General features: G+C 30.2%; 1 protein-coding gene across 1 annotated transcript; it reads right to left on the bottom strand.

Moving 5' to 3' along the window:
• Positions 1 to 2,906: 2,906 nt before the first annotated feature.
• LOC146885505 (uncharacterized) lies at positions 2,907 to 15,161 on the bottom strand. The gene is made up of 23 exons (XM_085674958.1): positions 14,997 to 15,161; positions 14,638 to 14,905; positions 14,443 to 14,539; positions 14,239 to 14,360; positions 14,068 to 14,152; positions 13,848 to 13,980; positions 13,613 to 13,767; positions 13,399 to 13,519; positions 13,247 to 13,302; positions 13,146 to 13,197; positions 12,978 to 13,055; positions 12,808 to 12,895; positions 9,614 to 9,685; positions 9,448 to 9,519; positions 8,922 to 8,978; positions 8,656 to 8,832; positions 8,510 to 8,566; positions 6,165 to 6,330; positions 5,842 to 6,082; positions 5,235 to 5,774; positions 4,528 to 4,607; positions 3,858 to 4,363; positions 2,907 to 3,787 (listed from the first exon to the last, which is right to left on the bottom strand). Exons 1-23 carry the CDS (start codon positions 15,159 to 15,161, stop codon positions 2,907 to 2,909), a joined length of 4,269 nt encoding a protein of 1,422 aa, XP_085531084.1.
• Positions 15,162 to 21,263: the final 6,102 nt, after the last annotated feature.

Below are 21,263 nucleotides of genomic sequence, written 5' to 3'. Positions count from 1 at the left end.
TAGAAGCGGGGAACACACATAACTTAGACACTTAGAACTCTTTGGTTTTTGCAGATACCGTCTCCACCACATCTCTCATTCTTTCTTTTATTTTCTTTCCTTCATATCATCATGTATTCCATCAAAGCCATGGAGGGCTAAGCTTTTAGGGTTGATTCCACTGTAATTTCTTAACTGGATTCTGAAGTTAGATGAATTTATGTGTTTGTTATTTTGATTATTGTTGTGGTTTTTGTTTATCTATGTCCTTTGCTTCTTAATCGAATAGAAAATAATGATTTTAAATCTACATGCATGCTAATCATATGAGTCAAAAGGTTTTTAAATTAAATTGAGACTTTACTTTGATTTTATTTAGAAACTTTCATTTGATTAAATAAGTTTTTGCCAATAATTGAGACTATACTTTGATTAGAGGTAATTACTTTAACTAAAATTAGTCAAGACTTTACTTTGATTAATTAAGTTTTCGTACTTTAATTGAATTTACTATGGACAATCTAACAATTCTCATTTTTAATTGAGACTTTACTTTGATTAAAAATGAGAATGCCAACAAATGAATTGAGTCTTTACATTGATTGATTTGTAAATCAACAACAATAATTAATTTAACAATAATCTCTAGATAACCAATGAAGAATCTTATTTAGAAAAAGCAGTGGAATTGACCTATTTACTATTACTGTGTTTACAATCTTCCGTGTCATTTTCTTTGCACATCAAAATCCCCCTATTTTTATAGTTGCTAGTTTTAATTGCATTTTTGAGAATCAAATATTTGAGATCAATTCTGTATTCGTTGTGAGACGACTCAGGGTTATCTTCACCCTAACTATTTTGTTCACTACTAATTTGGCAATACTGAAGTTGCTAAAGTTAAGTGGTGGTAATTTGATCGCCTAACGACAGCGATATCACTTGGTGTATGCATAATTTGAGGTATAATCTTGGCTTGTTCAAATGCTTTCCATAGAGTCTTTAAAAGTTTTTTTTATTGCTTTAGTCTTGGTCAAGTTTTGTCTTTAAAACAAAATTTCCTTAGAAGTTAAACTTTCTTGTTTTTTAGCTTTGTTTGCTTGTCTTTAGGTAATCTTTGTTTTGTCTTAGTTGTTTTCATTTCCTTGTTTTCCTAGAGTGTTGTGGCCGAGCCACTTGTTTTGCTTTTGAAAGGTTTTAATCTTTTTTTTAAGGTGTTTTCACTTGTTTGGAAGGATTTTGAGTGCTAGCCTTGCTTGTGTGCTTTGGGAGTGTGATAAAAAACACTTGGGTGCTTGTGAAGACCACACTTGGTCTCGGGTTTGGCTTGTTTTATTATCTAACATCTTGCTTGTCTCGGTTTTTGGTGAGTTTTGGTGTAGGAGCATGAATATAGATCCAATCTTGGAGGTAGAAGAGGAGGAGGAATCAGCTTCACCTTATTCCCCTCCCATGGTGACTCCTATGGCCCAAGAAAGTGAATAAATCACCCTTGCCAACATCCTACATGAGATTGAAGTGAGTAGAAGGGAAACTTTTGATCAATTGAGGGCGGATATGAGACAAAGTGAGATCTTCCTACAAGAGCACATTCAAAGACTTGAGCTTAGAGAAGATGAGAGGAGAAGGAGGAGGTCCTCTTCCGAGGACTCTAGCCATGGTGGAAGAAGAAGAAGGCACGACCATGATGGTGGTGGAAGGCGCAATCAACTCCCACAAAGACAACCTCCACCAATCAAGATTCGAAAGTTCAAGGGGGAAAATGACCCAAACTTCTACATTGAATGGCAGCAAAAAGTTGACCAAATATTTAATATTCATTTAGTTAATGATCAAGAGCAAGTAGACTTGGTAGTTTTAGAATTTGAAGATTACTAGTCTTTCTACCCGTGCAACGCACGAGATTTTTTAAATGTAATATTTTTGGTAATAGCAAGTGGTTTTATGGTATTTAATAACCTATATGATTATAATATAATGTCTTTAAAAAAATAACAATAAAAGAAGACTAAATTACATACCTATAATGTCTTTTTTGTTAATCAACTTCATAACTTCCTTTTGTACACAACTTTTATTACTTTTTAATGAGCCTTTGTTTTAGCATGATGTTCCTTGTAAGCCTTGGACTTTAGGCAATAGATCATGCATTGCACAACAAAATTATAACAAATATTTTAATTATAACAATAGATCCTGCATCTATATTTATACAAACTTTCAAATTAAAACAAAATTATAAATTACATACCTATAATGTCTTGTTTGTCAAAGAGTTTCAAAAATTTCTTTGTACACAACACTTTTAGTTGTGTTTGTGACATTTCCATCTTCATCCAATATAAGTATTTTCAATCATCTCTTGGTTTTCACTTTAGAAATAGCAACATATAGTTGGCCATGTGTGAATACAGGTTGTGGAAGATAAAGGCCCACTCTAGAAAGTGTTTGTCCTTGACTTTTGTTAATCGTCATTGCAAAGCATAAGGAAATCGGGAACTGTCTTCTTTGAAATTTGATAGGCAATCCTGAATCAGATGGCACTAAATCCATTCTTGGTATAAAAATCCTGTCACCAATGTTTTTTTTAGTAATTACAGTTGCAGAGATTACATTTTTTCCCAAATGGTTGACTTGCAATCTTGTGCCATTGCAAAGACCTTTTGCTTGATCAATATTTCTCAAGAGCATAATTGGCACACCTGTTTTGACCTTGAGTTTATGATTTGGTATCCCTGAACATTTGATATCATTTAAAAATTCAGATGTAAACCATTCAGATTGAACTTCATCTTGTTCATTAGATTGGCAAGGTGTATCTGAAATCATTTACTTGCTCTACAGAATCATTAGCTGGGCACAAGATTGCTCCATCATCAAAATAATTAGGCTTCATCATGTTAACCACAAATTGAGGATAGACAAATTCAACCAATGACAATAAAGGTAAATCTGTATTTATAATCAGCAGCAGCAAATTCTTTGATATCATTGGTTGTTTGATTGTTTGTTGTAGTACTTAATCTCATGTTCTTGGACAGTTTTAGCACTTTACAACAATTCCATAACTCTGAATAGTTGATTGCTGATTTGATGATATCAAACCTAGATCCTTTCTTGATAACGGGTAGAATTTGTCTGAAGTCACCTCCCAAGACAACTGCTTTGCCATCAAATGGTTTGTCATTATTGGCATCATCAACATTTCGCATAATATCTCTTAGTGTTCTATCAAATGCCTCAAAGCACATTCTATTTATTATTGGTGCTTCATCCCAGATAATTAAATTGGTTGCCATCAGAAGTTTTGCACGGAGACTACCTTGCGCTATGTTGCAAGTGGATTCATCATTAATTAACAGTGGGATGCAGAAGGTAAAGTGTGTTGTTTTTCCACCAGGAACTAGTAAATAAGAAATTCCACTTGATGCTACGTTCAAAACAATTATGCCCTTACTTCTTAGAGTCGCTGACAATGTCTTCCACATAAAAGTTTTCCCTGTACCACCATAGCCATATAAGAAGAAGAATCCTCCCTTCTTTGAAACAACTACTGTCATGATATCCTGATATACATGAATTTGTTCATCATTGAGTGCTTTAAACAAAATGTCATGTTCTTTTGCCATCTCTTCTTTATTGTATTGCAGCTCATCAACAATAAATCTATTATTGAATGTTTGTACATCTGAAATATCAAGTTGAGGTAATGAAGGATAATCTTTCAAACATCTACCATTTGACATTAGCATTTCCTGTATTTGAATGAGACATATTTTTTGTAATTCAGCAGTCTCAATTTCAAGACCTGCATGAACAAAATAATGCAATTAAAAGTTATATTTATATTGAATTAAATAAATCACAATATAAGTTACCTGGTAAGTTCATCTCCTTTCTTTTTTGGTACAAAATTCCATCACATAAGATACTCCATGTAGAATTCCAAACTATATCTAATTTAGAAATTGTATTCATGGACAACAAAGTAACAAATAATCTTCTATGTTGATACCCAGAAGAAAATTCACTTGCTTCTTTGATTGCATCAATATATTCTTTATCGTCAGCCAACAATCCCAAAGCATAGCAAGCATCTTGGTATGTTTCATAAAGTTTCCCATCAATGGTCTTAATGCTTTCATAATCAATACAACCTTTTTGAATGGTGAGTAATATCCTCAAATAATAAAGTTCTCCAGAGCCCGGAGGAATATAAGTAAGTCTACCAATGTTGTAGCCTTTCTTCCTTGGTTTCCATTCTTTTTCTTTAGCAAACCACACAAATTTGCTTGGAAATTCAGAATAAGTCAATTCTTTTCCTTGTGTATAAACTTTGTTAGCCTCAAACCAAACTAGAAACATTGTGTTAGCATTTTTGTATCTGTTGAAATCACATTAATATCATCATCATCTTTAAACAAAGTTGATTGTTGGCCAGGAAGATGGAATGTCAATCTCTGAACAGGAGGCCATCTGTGATGGATGTCAAAAGCAAATATTCGCCAAGCGGCTTCACATGGTGATAGATACCTATAATCATAATACCTCTTGATCTTATCAATAATGGTTTCTTTGTCACATTGTGCAGAGTTGTTGCTTATTTTAAGAGTAGCTCTATCAGGACCCTTGTTGACATATTTGAACAAATATTTTATTGAATTGGTCTTGTTGCAATACTCTATATTGACGTGAGCTTGATAATACGTGGATTGTAAGGAACAACACTTCTATTGTCCAGCTTAATTCCATTCTTCTCAACAAATCTACCATTATCAAGTCTTCTATAGCATGGATATCCATCTTCATCAATAGAAGTTGAAGATGTGAATTTTTTAGGATAAAATTTGGAACATCTTCCTTCCTTCATGCATGGTGAATTATATCTCGCAGGTCCGCATGGTCCATGAATCATGTAACTTGCTACATTTTTTTCCAATTTGGGATACAAATCCGTATTGGGCAATTCAGCTGATATTACTTTATCAATATCAGTTGAATTTTTCAATTTGCTTTCTCCATCCAACCATAAAAGTATATACGCATGAGGTAAACCTCTCTTTTGGAATTCTACTGTGTACATTCATGCATATATAACAGAACAAATAAAATAGTTTTAAAAATATAATTTAATAAATATCGATATAATCTATAATACTTCCTATAGAACATACCTACAATGGTTTTTCCAAAGAAGTCATTTTTTTGAAATCTGTCATCATTTCATCCAACTTCATTTTGAAGACTCTACATACAATATCAGGTCTATCTGAATGTGATAACCCTTTTGCTAAAACAAAGTCTCTTATTTCGCTCCAATTGACATTGCATGTTATAGTAATGAACAAATCAGGATATCCAATGTTTTTACAAATTGCCATAGCATCTTGACAATTGTTGAACATGTATCTTGTACCACCAGTGAATGAAGTAGGCAGTACAATACGTCTTCCAATTAAAGAAGGATCTATCTCTCCTCTATTAACAACCTCTTGTAATCCATTAAGAATATCACAACGAATTAATTTTTGATTAGCTCTAATGAAAGACAATCGTTGTGCTTCCACCATTGTATAGCAATCAACCAAAAACTGTTGGAATAATCGGCATGCATTCACAATATTTGCAGGTTCTATAGATCTTTGTTGTATTCTAAATGCAATAAATTCTCGCAACGAAATTCTAATTCTCACCCTGGATTTACTTCTTGAATGAGATTCTCTTATTGGAATATCTTCTTGATAACCATCTTCTCCATATGGAAACATGAGAGGATATTGAAGTGGAATGAAAAGCTGTGTGAGTTTCATGTAGTCTTGTTAATTCACCAGAACATTTGTTGACAATTATATCTCTGCCTACATCCATATTGCCAAAATCACCAACTATTAGAGCAGCTATTTCATCACATGAAGGTGTGTTGTAGACTCTAGGGTCTTTGTTTCTGCCTCTTAATAGTCTTAGTGTGAAATCTGATTCCATATGTTGCAGTGACAATTCTCTTACTCTTCTAAAAGATTTCGCAAGAACATTGTGAGTGTCAATCATTTGAATCAAATCAGCAACCAATGATTGATCTATATCAGATTCCTTGTTGTTAGACCTAAAACATAATAAAGAAAAGAAATGTGAACACATGTATTTAAATATTTCATTTAAGCAAAGTACTTGATCTGTTAACTAACCTGAAATGCTTTAGTCTGTTACTCATTTCATTTTCGGTATCATATATGTAAAGTTGTGCAAACTTTGGCTTTGATCCATGTTCTAGCAATAAACTTCCAATACGATGATAGTTCTGACCACTAAGAATAAATTGTGGTGGAGCAGAACCATTGTTCATTGAAGTATCTATCTTACCACTAATTGAAGTAAATGAAAACATGCTATTGTATACTCTTATATTCTGTAAAAATAATTTTCTTCTATGATCTACACCATTTAACAAACCTTCAAGAAGATTAGGTGGTTTTTTTAATAGTGGAATTTGCATTTTTCCCTTTTGACAACATAATGAGAACTAAACTTCCTTTGATGTGTTACTTTTTTCTGCTCTTTCTTCATACCACAGTTGAGCTTTACAGTATTGGCATTCTGATGAGTGCGTATTTTTGCCCTCATTTAATGTTTAATTCTGGGTATTTAATTGAATTTGAGTGCTTAAAGATTGATTTAATTGGGATTTACTATAATTGGGTTTATTGAGCATGAGGTACAAAAGCATGTTAAAAATAGCTTTTTAGTTGCATAAATTTTCTTTGGATATTTTGAGGTGTGTTAGTGCAACTGCAGCTAAGTTGAGCTCATGGAGGTGTGGAAATAAATTGCTCAAAGCTTCATGACACCTTAAAGATAAATCCAAGAATAGGAAATTATCAAAATCACAAAAATCCAAGCCAAGCATTCCATGAAGACGACAAGAAAAGCTTGAAAAAGTGAAGAAGTTTGGCTAAGCCAAGAAGAGAGCAACAAAAAATTGGACCTTGCGATTTTCTTTATCTTTATGATAGAAGATAATTTGGGAAAAATATATCTTAGATATTTTATTTGATATTTTTAAATAATGATCTTATTTAATTATATCATAAAATATTAAAAGATAATAACTACGAAATCTTTTTAAATATGACAAGATCTTCTTGAATCTTTTTAGTTCCACAACAAACAAAAATATCTTGAAGATATTGGATTATTTAGAAGATAATTTAAGGAGATTGCAAAAGGTTGATTTGGAAAATTAATACAAATACTAATTTGTGATAATTTATCATATATCTTTAATTAATTAATTAATTTAATTATATTAGATATTGATATCATCAACCAATTATATTTGTCAAATAGTCTATATCTCTCCAAATATTTTTAAATATTTATCTTTATCTTTATTTTAAAAGATATTTGAGAGATTTTAGCAACATAAAAGCCTAGTCCAATTCCTATATAAAGAGGCCAAGGGAGAAGCAGAAAGAACAAGCTCGGCACTTCGGAATTTAGGAACCCTTAGGGGGACCTAATTTCTTTCTCTCTCTTTTCTTCTCTTTATTATTCTTTTATTCTTATTTTGTATTCCATGGATTGCTAAACTTCTTGGGTTGATTCCATTGTAATTTCATTATGGATTCTGAGGTTAGAATGAAATAATTTCTTTGTTCTTTTTATTATTGTTGAGGTTTTCATTCATCTATGTCTTTTATCTTTGAATCACGTAAGAAGTAATGATTTTAAATCTATATGCATGTTGGTCATATGAGTCCAAGGGTTTTTAAATTGAATTGAGACTTTGATTTTATTTAGAAACTTTCATATGATTAAATGAGTTTTTACCAATAATTGAGACTTTACTTTGGTTAAAGGTATTTACTCTAACTACAATTAATTGAGACTTTACTTTGATTAATTAAGCTTTTTATTTGGTGAGGAGATAAAATAATAGACATGATTAGGCATAGTAAATTTGATTGAGACTGTACTTTGGTTGAATTTACTATGGATAATCTAAAAGTTCTCACTTTTAATTGAGACTGTACTTTGGTTAAAAGTGAGAACGCCAACAAATTAATTGAGACTTTACATTGATTAATTTGTAAATCTACAACAATAATTAATTGAGCAATAATCTTTAGATAGCCGATGATGAATCTATTTTGAAAAAGCAATGGAATCAATCTATTTTCTTTACTATTGTTTATATCTTATTTTATCTCTTAATCTTTATCCCTCATATTTTTAAAATTTTATTTGACTAACTCTTGTATAGTTTTATAAGAACTAACTTGTTAAAAATCAATTCCGTGTTCGTTGGGAGACGACTTTGGGTTACTTTACCCTTACTATTTTGTTGACTACTTTCTTAACAATACTGAAGTTGTTATAGATAAGTAGTATTAATTTGATCGCGTCAACGACAACGTTATCACATTCCAAGCAAGGGTCTCCAATATTGAGTAGTTTTAAACATCAGCATAAAGCATTAGCCTGAAATGCATATTTTATCTCTGAAATTCTGTACAATTGTGTGTCATATTACCTTGTAACTCCCCTTTCCAATACAATTCATTTGTAATTGTAGTACTTGTACTATCTCCTACAATATTAGTAAAATGATAAGTAAGTAATCATTTAAAAAAGGAATTTATTGACATCAATAAGTTAGCAATTCAATATCTGTATTACCTTCATGTGTTATTGTTGCTGAATCATCATTTGTTGTGTCTGAACACTGTTGTTTTGTTGTTGTTTCATCATCAAGATTGAATATGTTATGAAGTGATTGTATGACTTGAAAAAGGTATTTGACAACTTTATTGTTAGAGACAAAATATGAATCATTTACAACTTGAGATGTGCCACCTATGGAAAAGAATTATTAAAACAATTATGTTACATTCATTGGCATTTTGAGTATGAACATTTGTATATATGAATAAGAACCTACTTACCTGCACTGCAATTGTAATTATTTTGTCCATAATTTTTGTGAATGTTATTGCTAACAACTGAATTCATTAAAAAACATTAATAGAATTTTAGAAATTGTCATCTTCCTCTAATTACAATAAAGATGAATGTAGAAATAAAGCTGAATGTAGAAATTTACCGCAAGGAGTATTGTATGTTATAGTAGAAGCTGCGGATTGTGAAGTCATTAAGTTTATTTGGATTGGATCTTCAACTAAAGTAGTGGAAGAATTTGATATATTATTTTTAGGCACTGCATTGAAATAAAAATTTGTTTAACATTTCTTAAAATGATATTTCATTAATAATATTGAAAAAAAAACCAAGATAACTTACCAATTGTTGTCTGAAATATTAAATTAATATTGTGAAGGTTGTTTTAGTTGTTTTGCAGATCTGAAAAATGATTATTGTAGCAGCATTGAATGTCCAACAATAAACAACCATACTTCAGTCATTCATGTAACAACAATGTCTAAAGAAATAGGTAAAAAGAAGAATACTTACTAAGATCCAACTCTTGTAATGGCTTCCTTTGGATAGTGTTCTGGAATAATTTTTCAGATTGACTTCTTTTATCTGTCATTAACACAACAAAGATATTTGATTATCAGTCTATGTTGTCAAGTTCAAATCCAAATAAAGATTTTCAATATAATTATAAAAAGAAAACCTGATATTTTGATAGTTTGAGAAGAATGGTTGGCGATTTTTGATTTTTTTCTTGCAGTCTCTTCTTTGTAATCTGCAAAGAAGATATAAACATAGAAATGCAGAATTTTTAAAATAAATGTTTGATGAACAGATTCTGTAGTCAAAATTCAAGGTATATGTTAGAAACTTACATGAATGTTGATTACTTCTTGCATTCAACCTTTGTTGTAGCACCAACTTCCTCCTCAGCCTTGCATTTTTACAATTGTTTTTCTCCATTTCAGCAAAAAACATATGGAATACTTTTAAAGGTGTCAATGGAATAAGCAAAAACAAAGATAAGTTGACTCAATGGATGAAAAAGTGTTTTCTATTTTATTACTATATTGGTGAATGATTTTCTTAAACTTTTTTTGGGAGATTGTACCTCTAATCACCATTTTGGAAAGAAAATTATTTGTAATGGTGATAGGAAGCAATTGTAAGACTACAAAAATTTTTTAGTAGTAGACAAAGTTTAAAAATAGAAAGAGCATGCAGTGTTGAGTGGTAATAGATCAGAATCATTCATATATATAGTACTTCTTTCATAGTTGATTTGTTCTTGCAGGTAACAAAACATTTGCTTTTTATGTAGGTACTACAACACGTCTTTTTTATGCAATACTATATATAGTACAACAAAGAGTACAATTTCATAGCAAGTATCTGCAATTTTTATTTCATTATGTCTGAAAATTATAACATAGAATTAGTGTCTGCATATACTAAACCAACATACATCCATACATGTATGTTTACTTATAACATATTTCATTATGTTTAATTATAACATATTTCATTATGTTACATTAAATTATAATATGTCTCAATTAAACTCGATGAATTAAAGTTTTAGAATAAACTTTTTATTGGAATTCATAGAAATTGAGACAATCTTCAAAGAAATTCCATTAATAACAAAATAGAACTATACATATGCATTGCTGAAAATATAAAAACTTGTAGCTTGACAACTACCTAAGTAGCAGACATGAAAAGAAAACTATTTATACTCGGCAGTTCCAAATAACACCATAAAACAAACTGAAAATTAAAGATTACAATATGTAAGCACTTTGACATTCTGATTGCTTTTCATCTAGTCAATTTCAAACACCAAGTCAATAGATTGATCAAATCCATGAGCAGTATCCTTCCAGCCACTTCCTATTTTGTTAGACTTCTTTGGATGATTTCTCAAGAGTAGTTTGCACTTCACTATTTTGCGCGGTCCATAAAGAAAAATATTTTTAAATCTTCCTTCACAAAGATAATTGCCAAAATCAGCTGGCAAATCCTAACACATTGAATGAAATTAAAGAATTCAAAATGGATTAAATTGTTTAAAAGAATTAGAAGACATAAATATAAATATCAAATAAACATCCACCGAGTAACTGAAATGAATCTCACCAGATGGCTAGCATGGCATTGGTTTGGATTTAGAAATATGCAAAAATGCAACTTCGGTCCATTGAAAAGTGGTTCATCTGCTTGAAGTCTTTTAAGAAAACGTCCAATAGATAAATGTTTGCATTTACTTGGAAAAATAGTGATCTGGAAGCAAGAATAACCGACATATCCAAAATAAATAGTGTGGTTATCGTGTAGTTGATAAAGGTCCCTTAAATCATTTCATCCTCCAATTAGCATTGGTTTCTGTAAATTCTTGTTATAAGTTACGACATGTCTATTGCCTTCAACATCTGTTAACGTCCATTGACGATCAAGATCGTGATCATACAGAATGGCGAATGCACGATCCACAAACCCAAAACCTCCAAAGATACAATTTTTTGAACAACAACATAGATTAGTTGAAGATAAAATGATGATATCATTTGAAATCCGTCACACAAATAAGAAGAGTAGAAGAATTTTTGTAAAACCAAAAATGTATGCAAATATTTACCAAAGGCGCACCTCATCCTGAAGGTGAATAATAGAGAACTGGTACTTACTCATTCTATTAATAACTTCTTCGTTGAAGTTGTTCTCCATTTGCTTGGACTTTCAGAATGAAAGTAGAAATAGAGTTGGACAAATGGAGAATATGATTGAACTTATCTTGAAGTGTGATTTTGATGGTAGAGTGGAGATGAATATTTATAGAAGAAAAATCCCACATGAAAAGACGGAACGATTATAATTAGATTGCAAAACAGTAATGTAATTATTATTTTGGAAAACGGACAAACGATTAAAAAGACAATATTACGTTATAAAATATTTTATAAATATAATAATATCATAATATAATATAGTATATAATAAAATTAAGATATTTATATATAATATTAAATATGTTTGATAGAATAAAGTAGCAACAAAAATTAGATACATATATCTATATATCTATATATCTCTATATAATATATATATATATATATATATATATATATATATATATATATATATATTAGGATCAATCGAATATAAATTGACGTATATCTATATATTTAATAAACTTAGTAACCCTTACAAAGAAAAATGATTCAAATTTGTGTATGGCAGCCAATTTTGTTATCATAACTTAAAATGTGTCAACATTTAATTGGTTTGCCATATATATATATATATATATATATATATATATATATATATATATATATTTATGAAAAGGAATGTAAATAAGAAATGCAATTTCTAAATTCGGTTTTTGAAGAAAAATATATCTGTCATTTATGAAAATAAATATAACTAATAAATTGGAATTTCTAAATTCCTTTTTGCAAAAAGTTATTCGATTCTACTTTCATGAATTCATGGTAAAAAATAATATCAATTTTGATAAGTTTTTATGTAGCTGGTAGTCAAGTTTGTTGACAATACTTGAAAAATGTCAACAATATTTTACAAACCAGTGGATGAAAAAAATAAAAGTATACAAATTGTAACAAATAAAAGCATAATATAGTTATCATAAAATTTAACATCAAAGTTATAGTTTAAAGAAAATTAAAGACAGATCCATGCGTAGACATATTACAGTCCCAAATTGTCAAACATAAAACAAATTGTCTTCAAATATTAAAACTAAAATAATATATAAAATAACTAATTTTTCCTTCTTAATATTTCTTTTTAGCAGCTTCAATGGAATATTGTCTTCTTCGATGGATTCAAGTGATGCAGTCTTCTATGTAGATTCTCTCTTAAGTGAATTGTTACCATCCTCATTCGTTGTAGTATCTTTGATTAAGTCAAGAGATTGAGATCCACACTCAATTGTTTCTTTGGTGAATCTGACTAATAAATCCTATAGTACACGTTAAAAAGAAATAACATTAATAAAATAATAAGTCATTAACAAAAAATTGAAATTTATGAAATTTGTATACCTCTGCAATATCAACAGTTGACTCATTGCCTACACGTTGTTTTCCCCTGCTAAACTCACCATTGCCAACATAAACATCCTTCAAAAAGGTAAAGAAAATTAAATGATTAAGAACTTAAATATATGTAAAATCTTGAATGTAAAATTTATATTTTAAATTATATATTACCACAGGTTTCATCGAAGAATCATTGAACTTCTGAATTATATCATCATCAAGACTGTTCAAGTTTGAAAGTTTGATTATTCCTACTTTCAACTTTAAACAACAGACTTTTATCAACTAACTCATCAAATTCCTTAGGAAAATTTCCAGAAGCATTCATCTACGATAACAAAATAATTTAATATCATATTCAGAAATATTTATCGCACTGTCATTGTGTATGTATATATATAAATGGATATATTGAAGAGTATACCTTATCATGAGAGTCTAACATATCAGCACAAGTTTTTTTAAAAATGGTGGTTGCATCCCTATCAAACAGCACAAATGTGGTGGAATCGGATGAGTCAATAACTCGAATCTTAATCCTATATCTGTAAAATAGATAAAAATATTAATTAACAAAAGTCTAAATTATAATCATATATATGTAAATGGACATTAAGTTTAATACAGGTAAAGTTAACCTTGGAAAGACTTTTATAACATGCTTGTTACAGTTCTCGCAAAAGAACATCTTTGAATCTGGATAAACAGATTTGTTGCAAACACAAGCCGTATACCACCAGTCATCCTCACCCAAGATATGCTTAATGGTTCCAAACAATATATAAGTGCCAACCTTTGAATATAAAAAAGACTAATGAAAACAGGTATTACGAACAAAAAAATTTCATGTAAGAATTTAGAAGTCATTCTAACCTCTTTACAATCTTTAAGACCTTGAATGGTCGTCCTAGGTGTAAGAGTTAAAAAGTCTTCTTCCACAGTATGTTTGGAAGTCTGAGAGAGCTGCTTTAATCCTTGAGAGGGAGATTCATTGTTCTCATACATTCTGTGCAATAGAAATTAAAGTTACAAAAATGGATTAAATAAAAAATTATAAAGTTTGAAAAAAAATGAAGAACAATTTGAATATTACCTTGATTTTAGTTCAGATGCTTCCTTGAAGTTAACATTGTACTTAATCCTAGTGCAGAACTTACAATTTTGAACTTGAACCTTATCTATATTTAAAAAGATAGTGTATGTCAAAGTACCATGGAATAAATTGTAATATAACAAATGTATAAAAGTAATAACAGAAGTTTACCTTGAAAAGTTTTGACTTTCGCAAATTCTATACTTATAGCAGAATTTTGTACTTCTCCACTTGAAAGAAATACATTCAGTTCATCCACATAAATACCAAACAAAGTACATTCTATTCGAAACCTAAACATTCAATAAATGTTATGTGAAATCATTATTTAAACAGAAATAGAAAGGTATGTAGTATAGCATAGAAATAAAATACCCATCAGCTTCTATTGCAATGACATTTAATTTTGTTGTCTTTCCATCAACTTGCAATTCTCTTTCAGTACCCACTTCGACCAGTAATCTCAATATATCTAAATAAAAATTATTAAATGTGAAATCATATAAGGTCAAAATAATTGTTGAGAACTAAAAAATATGAATGGTAGAAAAACTAAAAATATTAACTTACCAACTACATAATCAGTATCAAATCCAGTGGTTGTCAATAAGGACAAAGGTGTGTATTGTGGTTTCAGATCAGGAACCAAGTTACCATGAAGCAAACTAACTTTTGTACCAAACTGGAAATTAATCTTATAAGGGTGGTGCATAGTTCTGTATATTCCAGAATTGGGAGCAACACTGAAATTTTGGATGACATAAACATGACCTTCAGAAATTTCAATCTGAAATTTGTAAATTAGAGTACGTCTGATGGAAACATGTAATTTAGAACCCTGAAATAGCTCAATAAAATAAATATAAAGATGTTTAAGATACACATATTTTGTTCATAACAATGATGGTAAAGATTAGAAGAATAATAACCTCTTTTTCTTGAATAACCAACTCCATGGAAAAAGAACACCTCTGTTTACTGAAATCTGGAACGAACCATGAACGTATCACCCTAACGATGATATTCCAGTTCTCCTTTTCTGGAGTAACTTCGCTTACATTTTGACTTTGCTTTTGAACTTCAAAGAGAGACATGTTGATCTCAACACAACAATATTGAAGAAATGAGAAGTAAAAAAGTGAGTATTAGATTGGTGACATATTTAAACTCAGACCAAGAAGATAATAATTAATATTAAAAAATTTAATTCAGAAAAATAAAACAAATACAAATAAATAAAAGGTTCAAAGCAGGTATAGAGTAATATATATTTGTTTGGTCAAGGATAGTAAAAGAAGGCTAAGGAATAAAGATAACATGGATTTGGCAATTTTTGAAAAAGTAAAGGTTCATATGTTATTGGATTAAAAACTTTGAAATGGTTAAAGAAAGCAAGAAGTACAAAAGCATTAACTAATTTGCAAACATGGAGTAATAGACATGAGATGTTAATAGAAAAAAAAAAAACTTTTGACCTACGTTTACAGAAATCTTACTAACATATTGAGGTAAAAACTGCGAAAAACAGTTATTGATGTCAGAAACCAGTAATCTGTTGCAATTGATTTATTCACAGGTTTCATAGAAAAGGAAAAAAAATCATTCTGATGAAGATGAACCATGAACAACTTACTTTTAAATGAAAACATTACCTCTTCGCGTGATGTATTGAGCAGTGAACCATTAATTGAATCACTAATATGGAAACAACGAAGATCTGAAAAAAAGTATGGTTGTATAAAGAAAGAAGCAATGTGCGAAGATGGTTTGTATGAATCCAGACTTGCCAGAGAAAAGATAAAAGTTATTTGGCTGAATAATAATTAATTAAATTCTACAAAAAGTGAACAAAAAAGTGTAGTACACAATATACTTGATGAGAACAAAATAGATACAAAATAGATGACATACAATACTGCGAGAAACTTCCTAGAGAAGACAAATGTGTTGGATGCATTGATTTAATAATATCTAATATCAAATTTTCTAAAAAATTATATTCTTATAATAAAAAAGGTAATCATACGAGGGATTGGTACAACAGAAAAAAATGTGGAAACAATTAATAAAGGTACTCGAGCAGTGCAAAAGTCATATCAATCTACTTTTTTAAAATCATATTAAGTTTTGGTTGAAATTTTAATAAATGAGATGTATATGAAATAAATTCTGGTGTTATCTTTTAAAATATAATATTTATTTTAAAAAGGCAAAATCAATGATATGACATTTTGGTGTCTGACATGAATTAACTGGCAAAGATATTCGTATATGGAAGAAGATATGTAGCAGTTACAATTATATCAGATTTCAAAAGTTGGATTTACCAAAATATATATATATATATATATATATATATATATATATATATATATATATATATATATATATAATAAAGGTCTATAATAATTCATACAAAATATTACAGTGGTCATACAAAATACGTAATCCGTTAAAATAATATTGTTCATGGATGATTTTAGTGGCCATGATAAGATTCATATATATTAAGCAGCACAATCACATCCTTGTTTGCTTTTTCACTGTCAACCTCAAGAAGTATTATATCTCTTTCCTCTAGTCCATGTAGTTGACAAAACTTTTTCCATCCACTGCCTATCTTCACCGATTTAGCTCTAATTAACAACTTGCATTGCACTTCTGCTTTTGGACCGCAAAGCACAATTTCTGAGAAATTACTATTGCGAAAATACTTACATAGGTCTGAATTCAAATCCTGCGGAAACAAAAAAATTAAATAATTTGAAAAAAAAATAATTTATATTAAAGCGAAGATAAAGAGAAGACATAAATAATGGTATACAAATTAAAAAAAAAAAAAAGGTAAGAAAGGTCACCAGAGAGCTTGATTTACAGTTGTATTTAGAAAGGAGGAACTCAGAGTGAATTAATTTTGACATTGTGAGTGGAAGATTTTATCGAACATGACTTTGAAATTTTTGCAAAGTTGATTCTGAACAGTGATCGTAAAGGTGTATTTGAAAAACATAATTTCCAGTATGCCTTAGGTAACATAGTCTCGGTGGTTTTAAGTCATAGAATTTTCTTATATCACACCAGCCATCAGTAATCCTCGGATTATAAATATCCATGTTGAAGGTAACATGGTGCATATTACCCTTGTTATCAGAAATTGTCCAAACTGGACCAGTTCACGGCCTAATGTGATGACAAACAATCGGTTGACATCACCAAAATCATTGACAAAAAAGAAAGTTCATCAACAAAATATTATTTAAATTCAACATAGAAGAATAATGGTGAATAATTTATAAGTGATGAATTCAAAAAAACCTGTTCTTCGATGAACATAGTAAAGAATCCACCCTTCCACTTGCTCGCAAGTATGGATTGATCACCGAGTATGCATTGTGTCGTCATCATCTAAGTAGATGGTATAAAATATTTAAAAAACATTGAAAACAGAGAACATGATGAAATGAGGAGATGATGGTTATGATGATGATGAAAAAGAGAATATCATGAAACATATTTTTTTATGTGGACTGTGAAGAGAAGTGTGGTTGATAAAAAAGTAAAAATTTAACATGAATACCTTTTTGTAATGGAGAAGAAGTTGGTGATGATGAAACGGAGAATATGATAAAAAAAGAACATGATGATGATGATGAAACAGAGAAGATGATGAAACATAGAAGATGATGAAACAGAAAAGATGATGAAACATAAAAGCGTGTTGTTCATAAAAATCTATAAGTTAAAGATGCATACCTTTGTGTAATGGAAAGCACTTTTGTAAATATGATATACACAAATGAACCAAGATGAGTATGAGAAAAAGAAGATAAGTTGAAAATTGTAGAGGAAGTTGCGTTTTTGGACTGTGAAGAGAGGTATTGGTAATCAAAGCGTTCGAGTGATAATAATATTACGTAGAGCAATCAAGATTATGAAGACTCGGTCGACGTGTCCAAAGTCCTTAAAAGATTAGCAAGTTAAGAATAAAGAAATAAATATATATAAATAACAAAAATAAATGAGTTTGATCAAAAAATATACCTGGTCTTTCAAAAACATAGAAATGAATCCGCCAACCATTTCTGAAGAAAGTATGGATTATGGTGTGGGCATGGGTTCCATTGCAGGAGAATAGGTTGGTGATGAAGTAAAATTGTAAAAGAACAAAATGGTTAACAGTAGAAAAATCATATGTCTGACTTTGAATTGGTAAACATAGGCAATATATATATAAAAAGAATAGGAGAAGTCATAGCTGTTGGAAGTATCCGTACATACTGGTAAGTCTGAAGTGGTAAAAGTACATGTTAATAAATACAAATTCAAAAATAATACGTTAAATAAAAAATAAAGAATTATGAAGCGTCGTAAAAGTATAAGAAGAATTATTTAATGTAATTTAGTAATGTTGATTTTTTTCAGGATGGTGTATTTAATATTGGAATATAATAAAGTTTAATAATTATAACGTGTGGCAGATGATGGAGCAGTTTATTCATCATTATCTCGAGCAGTTCAAAATTTAATGCGTTTGAATACTGATTGACAGGTTAACTCTTTTTCGTGTAGAACTTTGAAAAAATATAGTGTATGATGAACTCTTTGAAAAATGTCCAAATAAAAATGTAAATCGAGTAACAATAAAGAGATTTGCTGATAGAATGCATTATTAAAAAATACCATGAACGAAAAAAAATGACACAAAGAGAGTCGAAGGTAGAAAACTGAAGAAGATGAAGGGTTTGCTTGTAAAAGGTGAAAAAATACAGATAAATTGGTAAAGAAAAAGGTCGATTTTGATACAAATTACTTACCAGTTACGTTGTACAGCGAAAAAGACTCTTGAATCAGTTTGAAATCTTGATTTGAAGCCTGTAAACAGAAGAAAAATATAAGAAACGGTTAGATCAAAGTACATAAACGCCAAAAATAGTTAGATAAAAAGTTTTTTTAAACCTGATGTTAAATCTGTCACAGTGAACCATATAAGACATGTAGCAACCCTAGAAAATACCATCATCGCAAAAAAATAGTTAGATATGAGAAAATAAAAGATGAATATAAGTTGTTTGCTTGAGAAAGGTAAAAATGAAAATGAAATCTGGGTAATAAAACCAAATGTCGCAGTGAACCATATTAGTCCTGTACAAAAACGAAACAAATAGTTAGATCTGAGAATTGAGAAAGGATTGAGTTGTTAGAAAGCAAAAAATAGTTAGATCTGACAAAATATAAGAAGAAAATGAGTTGTTCGCTTGAGAAAACTAAAAATAAAATGGACTTCTAGGTTTAAACCTGTAAAAAAAAGCAAAAAATAGTTAGATCTGACAAAATATAAGAAGAAAATGAGTTGTTCGCTTAAGAAAACTCAAAATAAAATCGACTTCTGGGTTCTTACCTGTAAAAAAACGCATGAAAAAGTTAGATATGACAGAATATAAGAAGAAAATGAGTTGTTCGCTTAAGAAAACTCAAAATAAAATCGACTTCTAGGTTTAAACCTGTAAAAAAACACTTGAAAAAGTTAGATCTGACAAAATATAAGAAGAAAATTAGTTGCTTGCTTGAGAAAGGTGATAACACTTACGAAAAAAGAGATACAACATCTTCAGATCTGCTTACAAAAACGATATATTCAGATCTTCTCATTTGAAACAGTTGAAAAGAGGAAGATGAAGAGGTGTTGTCTGCACGTGAGAAAAACAGAGAAAATAGGAAGGTTGAGAAGAAGCTGAATAGTCTAGAGTGTGTGTGTGTGTGTGTGAGCGGGAAAGACATGAGAAGAAAAGAGAGAGAGAGAGAGAGAGAGAGAGAGAGAGAGAGAGAGAGAAAAGGAGAGATAACTTCAGCATTTTGAATTTTTTTTTAAACGCTGTTAATTCTGGTTGATTGACACGTTAGCACTTTTACCTATTGTAGAATGAAAAATTTGAATTGAATTGGATCAAATATATCATTTAATAGAGAAACTTTCCATTTGTTAGTTCACAATTGTATATAGTATTAGATGCCATGACATGGTGGCATCAATTGTGTATGGACAATATTAACCAAGAGCCACCCGCGGCCTCTTGGATGGGCATTAAAACTTTGATGCGCGCTAGATTTGTTCCTTCCTACTATAGGAGGGAGACTTTTTTGAAGCTCCAAAGACTTCAACAAGGGTCCATGTGATGAAGGCGTGACCACCACCACCACCTCCTTAGAAGCTCCCTCAAGAAGGATCACTAGAAACATGTCTAGAGAGGAGTCTTCTATTCCATCATCTTTATCTTTGTTTTGCATTTCTTTAGTTTGAATTCCCTAAGTTGGTTTAGAGTTAACTTATTTTGGTTGACTTGTTGACTTTGACCCAAGTTGACCTTTTGACCAAGATTAGATTAACTTAAACCAACATGCTAATCCTTGTTTGTCTTGTTTTTGTAGGTAATTAAGAAAAAGTAGAGCTTGGCTAGGTGGCACATGATGATTGGAGCACTTGGATGATGTGCAAGAGAGAGGAAAGTAAAAAAACATAAAGCAAAAGCAAAAGTAGACATGTACCTTGTCTCCTTTTGCCTTTTTGGTTTATTCCTTTGAAGGCTACTTGGTCCCCTTCCTCTTTTGGCCTAGAATCCGCATGGAAATGCATCCACCAATCATATTCAATCATTTGGCCGAGAACTCCATTAGCTTTAGGTTTCTAGGGTTTGCTTGTTAGTTCTTTTCATGTTTGTGTATTTGCTTAAGGACCCTTATGAACTCCTATTTAAAGGTTGCTCCTTGTCTTGTAAAAGGGTTGATCATTTTGTTGCTAAACTATTGTGTTTCAACCATTGTGTTTTTCGTGAGCTCTCCTTCCTAGAAGTGAACTCACATTTGCCTTATCTTGCTTGCAAGTGGCGACACCATCACTCATCTCTAGGACTTGGTTGGCTTAGATCCCCCCTATGAGTGGCGTGCTTCTTCCATGCTTCATCTTCTTTGCTTTCCATTCTTAATGTGTCAACACTCAATTTCGTCTGGGTGATTTTAAAAAAATTGTTTCCAAAAATTCAAAAGAAAATAAATGTTAAATAAAAAGGATAATAATAATCTGTCTTAAATAATAATAAAAAGGGATTAAAAATGTTTCTTTAATTTGTTTTTTTTTTGTTTTTTATTTTTTTAGATTAAAAAATTATTATTAATAATAATTATTAATTATATTTCGGTTT

This window comes from Vigna unguiculata, chromosome 6 (genome assembly GCF_037176805.1).
Source record: "Vigna unguiculata cultivar grain cowpea cultivar isolate G323 ecotype 2 chromosome 6, ASM3717680v1, whole genome shotgun sequence".
NCBI classification, from domain to species: Eukaryota; Viridiplantae; Streptophyta; class Magnoliopsida; order Fabales; family Fabaceae; genus Vigna; species Vigna unguiculata.
The sequence above is the reverse complement of the archived record's forward strand: the minus strand, read 5'-3'. Positions and strand labels throughout refer to the sequence as shown.